General features: G+C 38.5%; 1 protein-coding gene across 1 annotated transcript in view; it reads left to right on the top strand.

Moving 5' to 3' along the window:
* Positions 1-13,619, top strand: part of hip1 (huntingtin interacting protein 1) — a 40,283-nt gene extending 26,664 nt beyond the window's left edge. Inside the window, exons 15-28 of the mRNA XM_016268551.1 lie at positions 972-1,166; positions 1,319-1,466; positions 1,576-1,662; positions 3,175-3,282; positions 3,806-3,942; positions 6,126-6,236; positions 6,346-6,404; positions 6,630-6,723; positions 6,811-6,911; positions 7,865-7,970; positions 8,055-8,178; positions 9,093-9,154; positions 10,549-10,666; positions 10,899-13,619. Of these exons, the coding sequence (XP_016124037.1) occupies positions 972-1,166; positions 1,319-1,466; positions 1,576-1,662; positions 3,175-3,282; positions 3,806-3,942; positions 6,126-6,236; positions 6,346-6,404; positions 6,630-6,723; positions 6,811-6,911; positions 7,865-7,970; positions 8,055-8,178; positions 9,093-9,154; positions 10,549-10,666; positions 10,899-10,909 (1,461 nt within the window). The 3' untranslated portion in view covers positions 10,910-13,619. The remainder of the gene's footprint in view (positions 1-971; positions 1,167-1,318; positions 1,467-1,575; positions 1,663-3,174; positions 3,283-3,805; positions 3,943-6,125; positions 6,237-6,345; positions 6,405-6,629; positions 6,724-6,810; positions 6,912-7,864; positions 7,971-8,054; positions 8,179-9,092; positions 9,155-10,548; positions 10,667-10,898) is intronic.
* The last annotated feature ends 5,964 nt before the right edge of the window (positions 13,620-19,583 follow it).

Genomic DNA, 19,583 nt, shown 5'->3' on the forward strand with positions numbered 1-19,583 from the left:
GACTGATACACATTAAGGTCAGTAGTATTTTTTGATTTGCGCCACAGCCTTTCAGCAGCCCTGAGCTTTGAATGATACTCGCGGAGAACATCAGATAGCCAAGGGGCAGAAGGGGTGGTACGGGCTGGCCTGAAAGACAAGGGGCAGACAGTGTCTAAACAAGATTTAAGAGTGGAGCAGAAAGTATCAGTACAGTAGCACTGTTATCATCAAGATATGCTAACTGTTTAGGGGGAGGAAGCGAAGATGAAACCATAGCAGATAGCCGGGAGGGTGAGAGTGAGTGTAGGTTACCTCGAAAGATGACATGTGGAGGGGTATGTGTTGTGTCAGGAACCATGTTGAGGTTGAGAGTGAGGAGGAAGTGATCCGAGGTGTGCAGTGGAGTAACCAGTACATGATCAGTGGAGCAGTGTAGTGTGTAAATAAGGTCCAGTTGGTTGCCTGATTTGTGAGTCGCACGGTAGAGTCGATGGTCTTTACACTCTTCGGTCTTCACACGAGGAGGCCTTCACACGAGGGCTGCCGCGGTGTACTATCCTTTTTTTTTATACCCATTTGACAAAACGGAAATTGAATTCAGCTGAACACACTTTACTGTTTATCACAACAAAGGGCTAAGCAAGTGCACGACACTGACAAGGTATGCGATACAGTACGAGACCAAACGCAGCTTCAGCACATCTCAACACAGTAAACAAAACAAGCGTTTCCTAGCAACGATAACTGCGCTAAACACTGAGACAAGAAATGAATATTTTATATTAATATATAATATTTATATAGCTTTTATTTGTATATTTTCAGTTGTCATTTTAATTTTAGTAATTTTGTTATTTGATTTAAGCTTTTTCAATTTATGAACTTAATGATTATTAGTAGTTTTAGTAAACAATAAACGATAACATCACTGTTTCTCATGATGTCACATTAAATCTTGTAATTGACGTAACTATTCACTCTTTGTATAGTCAAACGAGCAGCTCAGTACTCAGCTGTCTGCTCTAGAGGCTGAGAAGGCGGGGCTTATGGAGACTGTATCTCAGAAGGAGGCGGAGCTAGCCAGTTTGGGGGTGGAGTTAGAGCGTGTGCAAAGCAGTCTGACCAATGAGAGGGAGAGTGGTGTGAAAGCTGCTGAGACCCTGCAAAACCAACTCAATGAAAAGGTGAAATATTCTGTGTTTACTATTGATTTTAGTTGCCTTGTTATAATAGTGGCTTTTTATGAGTTCAGATTCATTATACAAGATGACAAATGCTGTAAATATCACAAACATGGAGTCTAAAATGCCTGTTTTCATTGTCTTTCTATCTGTAGGAGAGTCGTGAGCAGGCTCTGGAGAGCAAGCTGGTCTCTCTGCGCTGGGCGGCTTTGCGGGCAGCACTAGAGGAGGCGGGGAGGATCGTACAGGACAGCCTGAATCAGCTAGACGACCCTGCACACATCAGCTGCACCAGTTCAGCCGGTCAGTGACCAGCTCAAATTACCTTAATCCTTCCCACTGAATATACCACACAGCAGGAATTGCCCTACGAGAGCGTAATGAATATTAAAAGACCTTCTTGTGTGTATAGATTACCTGGTGTCCAGATGCCAGGTGGCTCTGGACTGCGTGGAGAGACTGCAGTCGGCCAGAGACGGCTTTGTATCAGATAATACTGGTGAATTATATGCGCGCGCACACACACATACACTAATTTCCCTACTTAACCAGCATTCATCAATGTACCATTCACTCCAGCAGTGTTGCGAAAGTTACAAGATAGCTTTACAAGTTACACATCATTTAAAGTAGTTAAAGAACAGTGATGTTACTCTCTCTTTTAGTTAGCTTAATTGCAGATTCCTAAAGAGAATATCTTTTAGATAATTCTCATTGTAAGAATTTAGGTAAGATTTTTAAAGCTTAAAAGAAGTCTTATTTTCAACAAGGCTGCATTTATTTGGTAAAGTATAATACCGTAGTAATAGAGTGTTATTTGTTCTTCTGATGGCAAAGCTGAATTTTCAGCATCATTACTACCGCATTTATTATTATCAATATTGAAAACTATTGTGCTGTTTAATATTTTAGTGGAATTCATGATTTGACACTTTAAGTGGATGAATGACACTTTTTTCAGGATACTTTGTCGAATAGAAATTTTAAAACAACAGCATTTGTTGTAACAACATTATTTGTTACAGTGTCTTTTATACTGATAATGAGTTCAAACAGATGCCATTAATACAGGTAACGAGTGGAGGACAGAGGAGCCTCTTAAAGAAGAAGTTACAGGTCTGTGAGAGCCAGAAATCTTGCTTGTTTGTAGGTGACCAAATACTTATTTTACCGAGGAATTTACCAATTAATTCTTTAAAAATCCTACAATGTGATTTTCTGAAATTTTTTTCCCTCATTTTGTCTCTCATAGTTGAGGTATACCTATGATGAAAATTACAGGCCTCTCTCATCTTTTTAAGTGGGAGAACTTGCACAGTTGGTGGCTGACTAAATACTTTTTTGCCCCACTGTAAATGTCTTTACTGTCTCTTTTGATTAATTTAATGCATCCTTGCTGAATAGAAGCTTTAGTTTTAACTCCAAAGTTTTAAGCAGTAGTATAATAAAGTATATAAAAAACAAATTTATATATAATAAACAAATACAATGATAATTTTTCTAAAAAAAAACATGAACAGAATTTGATTAACTCATTTTGTAGTCTACTTTTTTTATTGAAATGAGCTTTCTGAACAAACTGAAACATTAAAACAAATATCTGAGTCATATTTGAAATGACTGTACATGAGACAAAGGAAATTATTCTGTCAGGCTGTTGTTTTGGCTCATTTGCTAGTAGGGCTGCACAATAAATCGTGACACATCCATGGTGTAGTGATTTGTCATGCTACAACGCTAACTGTTGGAAAAATTGTCCCAGTACTAAAAAATCAGCACAGTTTTAAAGGCAGCTGAGCTACTTTACACTATTGAAAACTTATATAACTCCATCACTGTTCTGCACTGAAAATGCACAAGCTCAAAAAAAAATTCAACTAATATACCTTGTAAAAAATGATTCACCATGAATGCATTCAGACTTAATTTCATCACTTTTGTTGAGATGAGAGGCACTCATATGATCATGTTGAAACAGTTTCTCACTGATATTCCTGTATGTGTGTGATAGATGTGTCTGGACTGGTGCGGGCAGTGACTCAGTTCGCTCACCTGGTGGGCGATGTCATCGTGCAGGGCAGCGCCACCTCACACATGGTGCCAGTGGAGCAAGCTGACGGTGAGCACGAGACGTCAATCTCCCGAAACGTATTCAAAAGAGCTGATATGTTATCATATCAGCACAGCTGATGCACCTCTATGTAAATACTTCCTTAAAGCCACATTCATTGACATCATTGACACATACACTGTATTGACCAATCAGCATCCAGAACTATCCGTTTGATATAGACAGCATAAATGTCATTTCTATTATTAAACTGCTAAATATTTCACAGCACTGCTATATCCACATATAGAGAAACATCCAACACTTTCTGTTTGACTTGGTCACCATACATCATGAATTTCATTAGTGTCACTGCGGTTCTGTTAATAACTCCGTCGCCGGAGGTCTGTTGATTTCGGTAGAGCTGCTTTAAAGGAGCATGCTATAACTCAAAACGGCTAATGTGCGGTTCCCACGTGCACGAGTGATCACGTCACAGGAAATGTGTGTCTGCCCGAGCGTATGTGGAGTGTCTGCAGGTGACAGATGGCTCGTCTGACTGCTTTCTTTGCCTTTGTCTGTCTGTGGGCAGCATTGGCAGACAACGTGAAGGCGTGTGGCGCGGAGGCCCTGGCGTTGCTCTGCCAGCTCAAGGAGCAGGAGTCTAATGGGACGGCAGACTGCAGCCGGCTAAGGGCGGCACTGGATACCGTGATGGCCTTGGGCGAGGTGAGCGAGCCACTGAGAGACAGTCCTCGTTTTAGTATAGTAACAGTGGATTGAATAAAGCAGCATGTAAATTGGTAGAGAGAATAATTTTTATTGATAGTCATTTAAATTAGGCCAAAACTAGTATGGGATACTTTTTTGTGTACTGGTTACTTCATACCGTATGTGATATACTGTGTACTAGCCAGTGTTTAGTATATTAGTATTATTATAGTGTTTGTTCATATTTTGAATTGGCTTTTAGTATACTTTCATTTTAAGGTGTCCTTGTTACAGTGTAATTATACATTTAAGTACTAAGTAGTTGTAATTAGCTACATGCATTTACTATATGGTTAGGATGAGGGTTTGTTTTATGGTTAGTTAGTTGCATGTAATTATGCATAATTTGTTATTACTATAGTAAGTACATGTAACATCTAACAAGGACACAGTCAAAGTGTTACCAGCTTTGGGTCCAGATTTACTATCAGTTTGTGCCTGCGCAAACCCTCTTTTGGCGTTAAAAAACTGTTCTGGTATTTGCGGCATTATTTAACGGCCAATAAAAGCATGTCTTAAAAGCAGGCGGTAATTTGCGCCGCTCTTGGTAGATTGCGCTGGTCATTATGAAAATGAGACCTTGTCAATAAATCACCCGCAAAATTTCCCCCTCCCGTCCAAGTAGGTAAAACTGCAGACCGGAGATCTCCAAAATGGGGCGTGAACTCCAAAAGTGGGCAGAACCTCCAAAATGGGGCGGGGTCTCCTCGTGCAAAGACTTTCACCATTAACTCTGGCTCCAGCCAATTGTTGACTTACATTTCAAAATAAAACTTTATAAATGTAACATTGTTTCTAGTTCATCTAAAATAAAATATGCTATATACTGTAAGTAAATATTCTCCGTGAGAGCAGAGCCCAAAGCTTGTGGCCAGTCGTTGTTCGGACTGGAGTTTGAACCTCTGCTTAATGATATAAACGGGAATCACCCACGAGCTCTCCCACGAGCCGTCCCAGCGCAGCGCAGGGGAAAGATTTCACTCTATCGCTTTGTTCTAAGCAACGGGGGCGTCCCGGGGCTCGAAATTCGCAGGGTAGGAGGGGGTAGTGACGCTGGGTGTAACTAAAAAGGTGCCATTGTCCGGTGAGGTCCGGTTGGGGAGTTGCGAAACGATCTCATATCGCATAATCTTATCAACTGTTTATCTCCTGAACTGCAACTTTCTTTACCACGCTATTCAGCGCCAATCCCGCCGTGCAGTCAATTTCACTGGTTAAGGTTAGGGTCAGATGTGGGGTAGGTTTAGGGGTTAGCATTTTTTGTAGCATAATGTAGGAAATCAACACTTTAATTGACACAACCAATAAAATCTTTAGAATCAGCTGTGGGGCGGAGTTTGCACTGAAGTGGATTGGAGGAAAAAATTGTGCATGCGTGTCATAATTTGGCCCTAATTTGGAGCTCCCACCCCCATTTGGAGATCTCAGGGCTGCAGTTATACCCTTCTCCTCCCATCTGCGTTTTTATGGAACTGCGCTCTAACACTAATTTGGCCTGTTTAGTAAATCTGGCCCTTTATTTTTACATTTTCAGTTTTCTTTTTAATTTTAGTTGTAGTAATTGTATGTGCTTTTGTCATCCACAATTTTTTTTTTTTTATATTTCTATTTATTTTTTTTATATTTAGTTTTATTAACAATTATAGTACTTTAACTTTTTTTTTTTTCGCCAGTGCAACTTTTCTAATTTTCATTCAGTTTTTCAACTAATATTACATATTTATTTTATTTTATTTTCATTTAATTTAATTTCAGTTATCGAAAACAATTTGTAACAGTTTTAGTCAACAATCCGATCAAATGAGTCAAGAAGGAGGGTTTTTAAAACTTGCAATTGATATTCAGATTTATTTTTCACCTTGGAATAGAAGGTTAAGGGGCTAATATGTCTTAATATTTGGCACTTCAATCAATTAAGAGTCAAGAAAGAGATTTTAATATCAGATAATCATTGGCCATACTGCAGTTGAAAGTTCAAGCAGATTGCATTGTGGGATACTGAAGTCCACAGAGTGTGCTTTGGTTATATGCCTCACATTTTAGCATTCAGTATGTATCATCCAGGTATTCCGTGAGTATGCATGTTATATAAATATGAAAAAGAAATAGATGTAGTATGCTGTTTTGTTTTCTCTGAGCAGAAGTTGCGTCCTCGGGGTCTAGAACTGCAGCAAGGGGAGCTGGGAGATCTGGTGGAGCAGGAGATGGCAGCCACATCGGCAGCTGTGGAGTCAGCCGCCGCCAGGATTGAGGTAATCAGACGACTCCCTGCTTTCCCTGTCCTACAGACAGATGCTTAATAAAATATGAAGTGCTCCAAAATCTACTCCTCTAATGTTTTTCCCCTTTGCTCTCAAACAGGAAATGCTCAATAAGTCCAGGGCGGTTGACACTGGAATCAAAATGGAAGTCAATGAAAGGTCAGGCTGACCAAGTAATGTTTTTACGATTACTGTTACAGTTACAAAAGCAGTTTTACAGATTTAATTTGGGTATTCAGTGATCAGAATGTCTCCATGCTGAGCTTATTTCACTTGGATAGCGCTGCACGTTTACATTCACCCAGACGCATTAGTAGACCCACCCTGGTGCATTCGAAGCAGTCCTGTGAGTGTTTAAATGTTGCTCTCTGTCGCCCCTTGCAGGATCTTGGCGTCCTGCACAGATCTTATGCAGGCCATCAAAGTGCTGGTGCTGTCCTCCAAAGACCTGCAGAAGGACATCGTGGAGAGCGGCAGGGTGAGTCAACCCATCTAACACTTTCAGGAAAACTCAAGCTTAAAATGACAGAAACAGGTGTTAATGAAGGTGCTGCTGTGTTCACAGGGGGCCGCATCTATGAAGGAGTTCTACGCCAAGAATTCCCGATGGACGGAAGGTCTCATTTCCGCCTCCAAGGCCGTGGGCTGGGGTGCCACCATGTTGGTGTGAGTATGTTAGACAGTGAGAAAATAAAAATGTTTATCATTTTTGGAGGACGCTGTGACAGTGATTAAAAATCTCAGTAGGTAACAGAAAGCTTGTAGGTTTTTATCAAATCAGATTTATTTTTCAATTGTATTTATTTATTTTTTATAAATTCAGTTTTTATTTTTTCTCAAATGCTGTGTTGTTCATTTTAATAGTTTAATTACAGTTGAATCATTAAAAGCATGTGCAATGAATTGAATTCATAAAACTTTATTATTTATTAAAATGTTAATAATAACAAGGCCCTATTAAATCAGTTTTATTTTTTTGACATGCCCCTTCTTTTTTTCTGCTTTACTGTTTATATATTTTATAGATATGTTTTAAGCAAATTTATCATCAAAAACTGTGACTAATTAAGCCATAAAACTTGTAATCAAATGAAAATACAAAAATGTATATACAATAAAACATTGCCTTTTTATTTTTTGCCATATGAAGTGCTGCACAAAAAAATGTTTACTGTATAAATTCAAATAAATAAAAACCTTTTTTGTGATTCATTAAAGTTTTAATAAATTGTGTTATTGTTAGTATTATTACTTAGTACATTTTACAGTAGAAATAAAAACGGAGCCACTCGTTCACTCTTAGACGCACAGAACATGTAGACTTTATATTTCTTTTTGCGATTTAATAACCAAAAGACATTAGTCCATATCGCAATTTGAAATTGATCGTGTAAAGCTCTACTTTTGATTTATTCATCCAAAAGTTGTCCAATTCTGTGACATTTCGCATTATACTGTAAATTCCATTTTAATGACTGGATTTTGCAGTTCTGGAGTCTGTGTTTTCCACATTGCATAAATCATTGGGCCGGCTATGGTTTGAATCCTACACTAATTTATCTATGAACTATCACCACTGTACTAGTAAAGTTTTTTTTTTTTTCTTCTTCTTCCTGCAGTGATGCAGCTGATCAGATGGTGCAAGGAAAGGGCAAGTTTGAGGAGCTGATGGTGTGTTCACATGAGATCGCTGCCAGCACAGCTCAGCTGGTCGCAGCATCTAAGGTACAACAACAAATTGCCAGCAACATTTGCACTTGAATGAATTTTAAAGCAGTATAATGACAGTAATCTGTTTTATCTCTTTAGGTCAAAGCAGACAAGGACAGTCCAAACCTTTCCCGTCTCCAGCAGGCCTCCAAAGGGGTCACCCAGGCCACAGCAGGGGTCGTGGCATCAACCAAGTCCGGCAAGTCTCAGATCGAGGACACAGGTGAGGTTTTGTTAGACATGTACAGCACATCCTCCTGACTCAACTTTCTCAGACACATTTAGTTGTGCTGCTTATTTGGGAAATTCAGGTTTGAATTAGGCTTGCAACATTTTCCTCATAATTTCATTCCCCCATCATTCATTAAATAAGATCCAGAAGAAAGAAATAACAGTGGCAGCAGCAGTCTTATTTTATTTCTTATTGACCTCCACAGTCTCATTGCCCCATTTCACTTTTAACTATAGCTATGAAAACTGGTTTATGGTGCCCTCCAGAGATACAGGAATGAGCAAGTCTACACAGTCAGGCTCTCCTCCACACAAGCTCTTGTGCTGATGCTCTTCTCTGGAGGCAATGGCATTTAAACAACACTGACCAGTCACATGGAGTCAGTGACATTGTGTTTCCTTTTATATCCAGACCAACAGCAGATATTGTGGATGCAACAGCTAGTAAAAACAGACAATTTTTATTCATTGATGGAGAGTGGAGAATCATTGAAAAAATGTGTGCAAATATGCAAAAAAAATTAAACCAGGAAGGGGGCCAACACTTTTTCACACCACTGTATATATATATATAATTAAAAAAATAAAAGCTTGCTGATTTTAGCTTTGAAAATGTTGAAAAGTTTTATTTAATAAAAATGTAAATTTTAAAATATAGTAGTAGTTTGTTTTTTTCCAATAAACTTACTAAATAAAGTGCAATAAAACTATCATCACTATTACTAATTATTTTATTTTATATGGTTATTTAAAATGTGCGTGTCATAGCCTGGTGAAATATTGATTTTATTGGACAAACACCTACAAACAAGAAAATCATCTCAATAGTCTGAAAGCTGTTAGGCATGAATTAAAAGCCAAACAATTTCATTTTTGATAAGTAATGCTGAATTCTTTTCATTTCAGAAACAATGGACTTTTCCGCAATGACACTCACTCAGATCAAGAGGCAAGAGATGGACGCACAGGTGAGAGTGTGTTAAACTGTTTCTCATGTATTTATGCAAGTATGTGAACAAATCTGACTAGGGATGTTCATTTTAACCGTTAACCGACCGTAAGAATTTTGACCGATTAATACAATCAGTTAAACGGTTTAAAAAGTCATTTATTTATTTATTTGTTTCAGTAATTTATCAAAATATTTAAAAAGGTTTGCTGCATGGTTAAAATACGCTATGCGTATAAAAAATTGCAAGTCGCGTATAAGTCGCATTTTATTATTTCATTCAGAAATGGGCCTAATGCAGACGCGAAATGTTTACAAACATTATAATAAACACTGTAAACATAGCTAGGCTATTTTAGTTCCCCTCACTCCACAACAAAGCCTTTCAATTAACAGTATTTAGAAAAGAACAAGAATTAAAAATATAAGAAGCTATAGCAATATAAACAAGCCAAAACTAATTCATTTAGGCTAAAACGAAACTGAAACCAACGTTGGGTCTCTCATTCGACACAAAAACAAATGTTTCCGTATTCGCGATGTATTTGAATGGCAGATTATTCTTTATTATGTAGCCTACTTCACTCGCGTTCAAATATCCACGTAAAACAAAATGTTTTGCATAACATCACGGCGGTACGCTGATAACGCTTAACGGCACAGATTTTATTACATATTTAAACTGAGCAGTGTGTTTTTTTCCATATGTTTGACTGACTATATTTTATTATGATAATGAACAGGCTGCATTATTGTCAAGGTAGCAATGCTTAACTGTGTTTGTGCATGAGGTGCCAGCGCAATCACTTGAATTTTTTCCTTCTAACAGTGGAATAAACTACTCCTTTTAGTCTTAAAGATAATCGGAATTGTAAAAGGTTTGCCTTTATTTGTGTACATTCACAATAAAAACAAATCTTTGTGCTTTTGTAAAATAAGCCTAAAGAAAAATAGGATGCCGCTTTCTGCCGACCGTTTCATTTCGCGCAGCACAAAAATAAACTGAAACTCTGCATACTAGGCTACTTGTTGCACAGTTTTTCTTTCGTTTTCTTAATTTATTTAAGTAAAAATATATATTTCTCATATAGGCCTATTTATTCGTTTTATATATATATAGCCTAGCTTTATTGTTTTTCGCAGCTCGCAGAAGCGCAGGTGCGTGATGTGATATGATGACCATGTGAATCCTCATGTTCTGTTGTTTGCTGCTTTTTGCGCATGTAAAATTAATCCCCGGGAAACAAATGTTAGTATTTTTAACAGTTCACAGACACTTATCCTTTCTAATTTAATGCAATTCTAATTTAAAATAATCTTGTCGGTTAACGGTTAATAATCGGTTAACGAGCGTCGGTTAAGAAAAATAACCGAAATGAACATCCCTAAATCTGACCATTTAACACGTCTCAGGTGCTGGTGCTGGAGCTGGAGACTCGGCTGCAGAAAGAGCGGGAGAGACTGGGTGAACTGAGGAAGAAGCATTACCAGCTCGCTGGCGTCGCAGAGGGCTGGGGAGGAGAGGAAGAGGGTAAGACCCCTTGTAAAACCACAAACATCTGTCTGCCAACAACACAATACAGTCTGACCATCAGCCAAAACTGCTTCCTCCTCAAAAATCATCCCAGAGTTCCCTAGCGAACAGAGTGGATTGAGATTTTTCAGGCTGATGATGGAGTATCAAGCTAATAAGTGGCGCAAAGGGTGTGTCGTCGAGTTTGCTCGTACGTAATTCGCTCTCTTTCTTTTTGTGTTGTCTGCAGGAACAGGTTGAGACTCGTCACGTTCTGTGCAGCAGCCCTACAGACGTGGCGCTTGACGTCTTTATATACACACCATCTTTCCCTTCTCCCTTTTTATTGTACTTTTTAACTCTTTGATTTCTTTATTGTACATTAAAGCCAAATAAAAGGTGCTTTTTTTCTAACCTGCTCTCTCCCCTGCCCGTGGAGTCTGGAGACGTGAGGAGTGTGATGATATTGCACAACGAAAGGGGAAGGAGAGGAAGGAAGGAAGGAAGTGGATGGCACACCTAGTGGACAGAGAGGGAAGTGCAGACTCGCTGAACAGTCCAAGTATGTCCTCTTCCTCCTTATACGGAACGGAGAATTTTCCCCATGTAGAACAATCCCGTCTCCCCGTGAAACATCCCATGATGCATTGCACAAGGGTGAGTCACCCCATTTTGCAGGAATTGACACTGGTGCTGTGATTCTTCCGGACTCAACTTTCACAAACAGCAGCAGTGTGCAACTTCCACACTGACCTCTCAAACGCATTCCTTAATGTCGCGTAGGATTGGCCTCATCTGGGTCCGTCCTTCTCTAGTCCCCTAGCAGTGGTCACTGGACTAAAAAGAGCAATAGATGATGACCTACTGTGGACTAACAGCTGAAAACACTAGCAAACTCAACCAAGACTCACTTTTCTGTATTTAGTATTTTTTATGTTATGCTTTCCTTTGATTATGTTCCTGATGCATTCATTTGATAGGAAAACCCTTAATAGATTTAATCCACTGGCTTTGAACTGTTCCACAATGTTGACTTATAGGGACAAACTGCGAAATAGCTCATCTAACGTATGATATTGTCCTGATGCGTTTCACCAGTTTCAAGTCCATGACTGAATATGAACTGACTGTTTTTGTGAGACCTCACGTCGGGCTAGGGCTCATCGTTTTTGTTTTATAGCTCTATTTAGGTCATAGTTTCTTCAGCACAGATAGATATGGCACCATATTGTATCAGTAACGGCCTCTCAAACGGTCCCGTACGGTTTACACACTGTTAATACGACAGTATCTGTTCATTCCTGTTGTCTTCTTCCAGCTCCACATACACGCACCCCTTCACTCTGAGGCGAGGAGAGACGTCCGTGCCTTCCAAAAGGGAAAAAGGGTCACATTCCCTCACAAAGACCTTTAAAATTGTGATCTGAGCAGCATTAGGACAGTGTTTTAAATTTGTAGTTTGGTGTTGCGAACTGAGATCATGAAATCAGTAGAGTGTGGTGTGAGAACAGATGTAGCCATCCCTGTGTTCAAGGCTGGTGTGTTTCCTTTGGATTTTTGAGCTTCCCTTTTTAACTGGATATCTAAAAGGACAAAAATGGTACGGAGCCCCTAAGGGGACACGGTGATGGAAAAAATATGAGATTGGAGGAAAAATTACATTTCACTGTTCTCTTGTAAAAGGGTTGAATTCTCCTGGGAAACTGCATTCGCTCGCAAATCTTTTGCTTTCACTCAAAAAAGCACAGAAATATAGTTTTTTCTTCTACCTTATATTATTTCCATCACAACACAAATACAAAAGTTTCTCTAGGAAATGCAAAAGTTTTGCGAGAGAACGCAAAGCTTCTAAAGAGAATCTAAAAGTTTTGCAAGCGAACACAACGCTTCTTGAGGAACGCGGGTTTTGTAATTGATAGCTAATGTATTGAAGGAACGCTAAAGCTTTGTGAGCAAACACAAAGCTTCTTGAGAAAACAAACACAACCGTTTTGCCAGGAAGCGCAGCGTTTCTCTAAGAAACACAAAATATTTTGCAAGAAAAGTTTTGCAAGCGAACACAAAGTTTCTTGGGGAACATGGGTTTTGCTATTGAATGCAAATATATTAAATGAACGCAAAAATTTTAGTTTCTTGAGAAAAATGCAAATGTTTTGCGAGCAAACAGAGTTTCTTAGGGAACGCAGAAGTTCTAAGAGCGAACGCAAATATATTGTAAAAACAAAATCCTCATCTTTTTTCCATCACTCTCTTTTTAGGAGCTCTGTAAAATGGGTCAAAATTCATTTGAAAAATATTTTGCTTTAAAAAAAAATTAAGTCTCATTTAGAATTGTATATATTTCTCATTATTTACAGTACAAATATTACCATGATGTATAGCTACTTACAAGTGTACTTTACCATTTAAATTCTATAGTTTTATTTATAGTAATTCACATTAATTTAAGGGAGACATATATATATATATATATATGGGCTTAATTTTCTGTACGCAAAATAGTTCATTTTGAGGGATTTTTTTGCCATTTCCTGACTGTTTTCATGAGATTCACACAAAATGGAGGTGCATGAAGAATGTTAAGTTAAATGCATTGGGTTCAAGAGGTCTGTCCACTTCTGTCAAAGCAATGTAGACCACATAGCCTTGTAGACCACCACTGTCTGCCAGCAGCACAGCTCGCACCAGGGCTCACAGGGACTTGCAGTCTTGTAGTCATCTACAAACCAGGGTTACCTCAACTTCTCCACAAACTACCAGTCAGTAACTACAAAAGAGAAAATTGAGTTTAAGGGCCCTGTAGACTCGATATGAACATGTGTTGGCTAAACCATGAGTGTGTGCGTGTGTGTTCTTTAATACTAATATAACGTGTGTGTGTGTGTGTGTGTTTGGATGGATGCTGTAACTGAGAAATGGTATATACTGTATATCCCTTATGTTGTTATGTTTTAATACCCTCATATTGTTTCACTCGCCCTGTAGACTCGATATGAACATGTGTTGGCTAAACCATGAGTGTGTGCGTGTGTGTTCTTTAATACTAATATAACGTGTGTGTGTGTTTGGATGGATGCTGTAACTGAGAAATGGTATATACTGTATATCCCTTATGTTGTTATGTTTTAATACCCTCATATTGTTTCACTTGTTGCACTGCTTTGGTCGTTATGTTAAGTTGCGACACTGGGTATTTAATTTCCGTTTTTTGGAGTGTCATCATCACCTCCGGTAATAATGGTTTGTTTCACCGTTTAGATTCGGTTGTCTAGTCTTACCAGCTCAGCCAGCCTCTAAACTGCCTCTCACTTTTGTTAATGGAGAAAAAAACAAGACCGCTCAGTAACATTTTGGAGAATATCTTTGTATGATATATACTAAAACTATGTGTGTGAGTTATTTTTCAGTTTTTAAATAAATATTTCACTCATTGAAATAATCACTGTTTTGTCTTGATTCCGCTTGCGTAGACTTTTGTGTTACGTCATAATGATTGATATTACAGTCTGCATTGTTGAGGTTTTTGGAGGCCAGAGGGAAACATCTCAACGCAAGCTTGTGTAATTATTCAGATGAAGCAAACAGTGAGCTATTCAGTTATGTAAAATGATTTGTTCAGCAATAAAAACAATGACTGAATCTGTTGACATGCTCAAGATTATCCCACCAGGTGTCACTAAATATTACAGCAGGAGTTCACGCAGGTCAGAGAAGCTCATCTTGTGTTTGTCTAGTCTGAAGCTACATTATAACACTTTCTTTGGCACCGGATTTACTGTTTCCTCTCTCATATGGGAATAAACAGAGCAGCAGCTAAAAACACAGCACGTTAATATGAAAAAAGTAGATACAAATGTAGTTTATTTAAAGTGCATCTTTGTTCCTTACTTAACCCTAAATGGTACATATTAGTAATAAAATGATTTGTTCAGCAATAAAAACAATGACTGAATCTGTTGACATGCTCAAGGTTATCCCACCAGGTGTCACTAAATATTACAGCAGGAGTTCACGCAGGTCAGAGAAGCTCATCTTGTGTTTGTCTAGTCTGAAGCTACATTATAACACTTTCTTTGGCACCGGATTTACTGTTTCCTCTCTCATATGGGAATAAACAGAGCAGCAGCTAAAAGCACAGCACGTTAATATGAAAAAAGTAGATACAAATGTAGTTTATTTAAAGTGCATCTTTGTTCCTTACTTAACCCTAAATGGTACATATTAGTAATTTTTTTTAAATGTACTTTTGAAAGGGAACCACCTCAATGACCGTTTTGTACATTGCCCTCATTAATCAACAGAAACAGGACTGTAAATGAGCCTGATATTTCATCTGTGTTGTCCCTGACCAGTTATTAAAATGGCTAACTAAAGTTAGAATAAATAACATATGATTTAGTCTATTACATTATTTTGGACCATTCCAATACATTTGGAGAATATATTGGCACATTCAGGTGAATGCATAAACCGAGGGAAAAAAATCTGCAGTTACCAATTACACACAAGATCAAGTCGAAGAGAGTTGTTTAACCTCTGATGTGGTACAATACATGAACTTCAGACATGTTTCACTGAGTTTGACAACCAGAGAGAGTACAAACATGTTTTAGTTGTACGTAGTATATTGTGTAGTTTAAAACCTAAAATGTCCCTAAATTATAGCCTATAAAATATTTCGATTTCCAACCACCAAAGGGCATCATTGACTGACGGCCTAATCCTTGACCTCATGACCTCGTTCGCAGCATTTACTTCGGACTCTATTTGTATAATGTTTATGGTCTTTTTGCCCATGATAAGCGATATTTAGAAATTGTTGATGTGATGTCTACTGCGTACCCCAACCAAAATGAAATAAATATTTAACATGAACCCATATCTAGGATTATTTGCTGAAATTGATTTCAATACAATGAATATTACAATACAAGTCTCTATATTGCATTATAATTAATATTCAAGATTTACAATGCAATCTTGCTCGGAGTGACATGCTTGTAAATTTTATTTGTTGATGTTTTAATTGACCAAGGAATGTTCACATGGCTTTTTACTAGGGTGACAGTTTGCATAGGAATTATGTCTTGGAATGAAACTTTGACGTTGACGTGTTTATTTGCTTATCTGATGATGTTTGCTGCTGTAATAAAGATGAATTTTACTCGCTCTCAATTTTAAATGGGGAAAACGCCCTACTTTAAATAACGTTAACCCTTCACGTGCCAATGATGTTTGCGTTGTACGTATGTACAAGGAAACTTCAGATACAAATGCCTGACTGGTTCGGTAAAGTTGACTCCTAAAAAGACGATTTCTTAATCATTCAATAGAATGTGTGGGAATCACGGCAGTGGCGTTACTATGACGTCTTAACATGAAGCCACAAGCAGTAAATAGCATTCTAAAATAGAATCTTCGCTTATGCAGATTAAAGTCAAAAGGACGGTTTGTGCTACAAAGTGTCGATGAGGAGAAAGGAGCGGCAAGAGAGTTGAGTAGCCTACTACCAGCAACTATTGACGAAATGTAGCTATTTAAAAACCGCCTAGTGCAATAATTATAGCTGCATCTAGTAGTGCAATGCAGTGTGTACATTTCAGGCGACTACCTGACTTCAGTCAGCTTGCCTTTAGCCAGCGTTTAGGGCAGGTTTTCTTTGGCCTAACTGCTGCTTTTGGTCAGAATGGTGGGTTAATTGTGCACTGTGGGTATACTAACCCATCATCCTTTGTCGATGAACTGATCGCAACCTTCCAGAAGATGAGTTTCAGTAATGAGTCTCAAGAATTTGGAGCAGCATCACGTTCATATTTAAAATGCCAGGGTCAAACCCCAGCTTTCGGACAGACCCCTGTTCATTATCGAACCCCAACCTTCTGCAAGACCCCTGCTCACCGTCAGAGCTGCACATTTGGGCAGGCCTCTGCTCACGGTCGAACCCCAAACTTCTGGAAGACCCCTGCTTCCAGTCAGGTCCCAGCTTTTGGACAGACCCCTGCTTTTGGGCAGACCCATGGGCACGGTCGGACCCAAGCAGGTATTTATACTGGCCAACCATCATCCTCCATAGATAAACTGACTACAGCCTTCCAGAGAACAAGTTTGAGTGTCACAAACTGCTCCCGCAAGCGCCCTGCTACTGCCTTATGTAGACTGGTAGGTACAGTTAAGCCACAGTCCTGATCATAACTAGCATTAAAGTATGTTTTTAATATAGTGTTCAATCTAATCCATTGAATCACTGTTTGTGTTCTTTAAAAGGGAATGGAGACAGATGATACTCTGAAGATGTCAAGACGTTGCAAAAGACCCAGATGCTTCTAGTTCATGTCCATGGCTTTTGTTAATGTCTAATAAAAGAATGAATATGATGTTCATTTTTGACATCCATTTCATGGATTCATGTTCATTTAACTACGTCAGTTTCTAAGGTGCAGTATTTCTGTGCTATATGTGTGTATATATATATATATATAATATACATACAGTCATGTGAAAAATTTAGGACACCCTATTGAATTCCATAGTTTTCTGTATCGGGAGATAATAGAAAAATTATCTGGTCCAACAGAAGTCTAAAAATTTGGAAATAAAGCCTCAGATGAACAATATCACATGACATATCACACTGTGGCATTATTTGATTAACAAAAATAAAGCCAAGATGGAAAAGCCATGTGTGACGAAGTTAGGACACCCTATGATTCAATTGCCTGTAGATCCACTTTTAGCAGCAATAACTTGAAGTAATAATTTTCTGTATGACTTTATCACTCTCTCACATCGTTCTGGAAGAATTTTGGCCCACTCTTCTTTACAACGTTGCTCCAGTTTATTGAGGTTTGTAGGCATTTGTTTATACACAGCTCTCACCACATGATTTCAGTCAGGATGAGATCTGGACTATGACTGGGCTATCGCAGAAGCTTGATTCTTTTCTTTTCAGCCATTCTGTTGTAGATTTGCTGGTGTGCTTGGGATCATTGTCCTGTTGCATCACCCAATCTTGGCCAAGCTTTAGCTGTTGGATGGATGTCCTCACATTTGACTCTAGAATACTTTGGTATACAGAAAAGTTCACGGTCGACTCAATGACTGTGAGGTGCATAGGTCCTGTGTCTAAAAAACAAGCCCAACATCATCAGCTCTCCACCAGCATGCGTGACTTTTGGTATGAGGTGTTTGTGCTGATATGCTAGTTAGGTTTTCACCAAACGTGCTGCTGTGCATTATGGCCAAACAACTCCACTTTGGTCTCATCTGTTCAAAGGTCATTGTTCTAGAAGACTTATGGTTTGTTCAGATGCAACTTTGCAAACCTAAACCGTGCTGCCATGTTTTTTTTTTTAGATAGAAGAAGCTTTCTTATGGCAAGCCTTCCAAACATGCCATACTTGTCCCATATTTTTCTAACTGTACTGTCGTGAATTTATTCATTTAACTTTAATTGAGGCCTGTGGAGCCTGCGGTGAAGTTCTTGGGTTGTCTGCCATTTCTCTGAGCGTTACACAGTCTAATCTTGGGGTGAATTTGCTGGCATGTTCACTCCTGGGAGGATTGGTGTCTGTTTTGAATGTCTTCCACTTGTGAATAATCTACCTCACTGTAGAATGATGGACTTCAAATTGTTCTCTGTTCAAATTGTTCCTCTTAAAGGCCTTGGATGGCCGAAATGCCATGTTGTTTTATTAATAAAGCTTGAACTTTGAAGAGTGAGTGTTGCACCTTTGTTCAGCTCATGTTTTTTTATTTTTGGTTGCGCCTCCTCTTCTGTTGGGAGAGCCCCTCTTTTTAAATTTCTTACAAATGGTTCCTCTTCCCAGATTGATGGCAGCAACAATTGCTTCTCTAAGATCATTGCTGATGTCTTACACCTGAAGGCTCCAATTAATATTTTAATTATTTGCTCTTAATTCTTATGTTAACAATTCAATTAAAGTTTATTTGTATAGCGCTTTTCACGATACAAATAGTTGAAAAGCAGCTTTACAGAAAATTAAGTTTCTACAATATATTTAGTACATTCAGTTAAAATTCATAAAATTCAGTTAATGACGTAATCAAACAGACGCACTATAATCAAACAGACTAAACACTATTAACAGCAACAATTATATGTTGCAATCAAACTTATAGCAAAATTTGGGAGTTTATGTTGTTTCAGGGTTGGCATCATCTGAGGTCCTCTGAGGGGTTGGCATCATCTCTCCTCAGGTGTTCGGTCATTTCAGGTCTTTGTAAGGGCTGGATCCAGACTGAAGCTGGTGTAAATCCTAGTTACCACAGTATGTCAATCCCGTGGCAGAAACAGAGAAGTAAATAGAGACATAATTAGCGTAGCTGCTGTTCCAACCAAGCAAAATTGATTTGTTTAACCAGAACTAAAGAATAATAATGTACATTTGATCAGATATAACTGCAGTACAAGATTATGAGATGCATTTGAATGCTTAGCCAAAGAGATGTGTCTTTAATCTAGATTCAAACAGACAGAGTGTGTCTGAACCCCGAACGTTATCAGGAAGGCTATTCCAGAGTTTTGGAGCCAAATGCGAAAAAGCTCTACCTCCTTTAGTGGACTTTGCTATCCTAGGTACTACCAAAAGTCCAGAGTTTTGGGAGCGTGATGGATTGTAGTGTGGTAGAAGACTAGTTAGGTATGCAGGAGCTAACCCATTAAGGGCCTTATAGGCAAGTAATAATATTTTGTAACTGATACGGAACTTAATAGGTAGCCAGTGCAGAGACTGTAAAATTGGGGTAATATGATCATATTTTCTTGACCTGGTAAGGACTCTAGCTGCTGCATTTTGGACTACCTGTAGCTTGTTTATTGAAGATGCAGGACAACCACATAGCAGCGGTGCATTACAATAGTCCAGTCTAGAGGTCATGAATGCATGAACTAGCTTTTCTGCATCAGAAACAGGTA

This window comes from Sinocyclocheilus grahami, unplaced genomic scaffold (genome assembly GCF_001515645.1).
Source record: "Sinocyclocheilus grahami isolate Dianchi unplaced genomic scaffold, SAMN03320097.WGS_v1.1 scaffold46.1, whole genome shotgun sequence".
Lineage (NCBI taxonomy): Eukaryota > Metazoa > Chordata > Actinopteri > Cypriniformes > Cyprinidae > Sinocyclocheilus > Sinocyclocheilus grahami.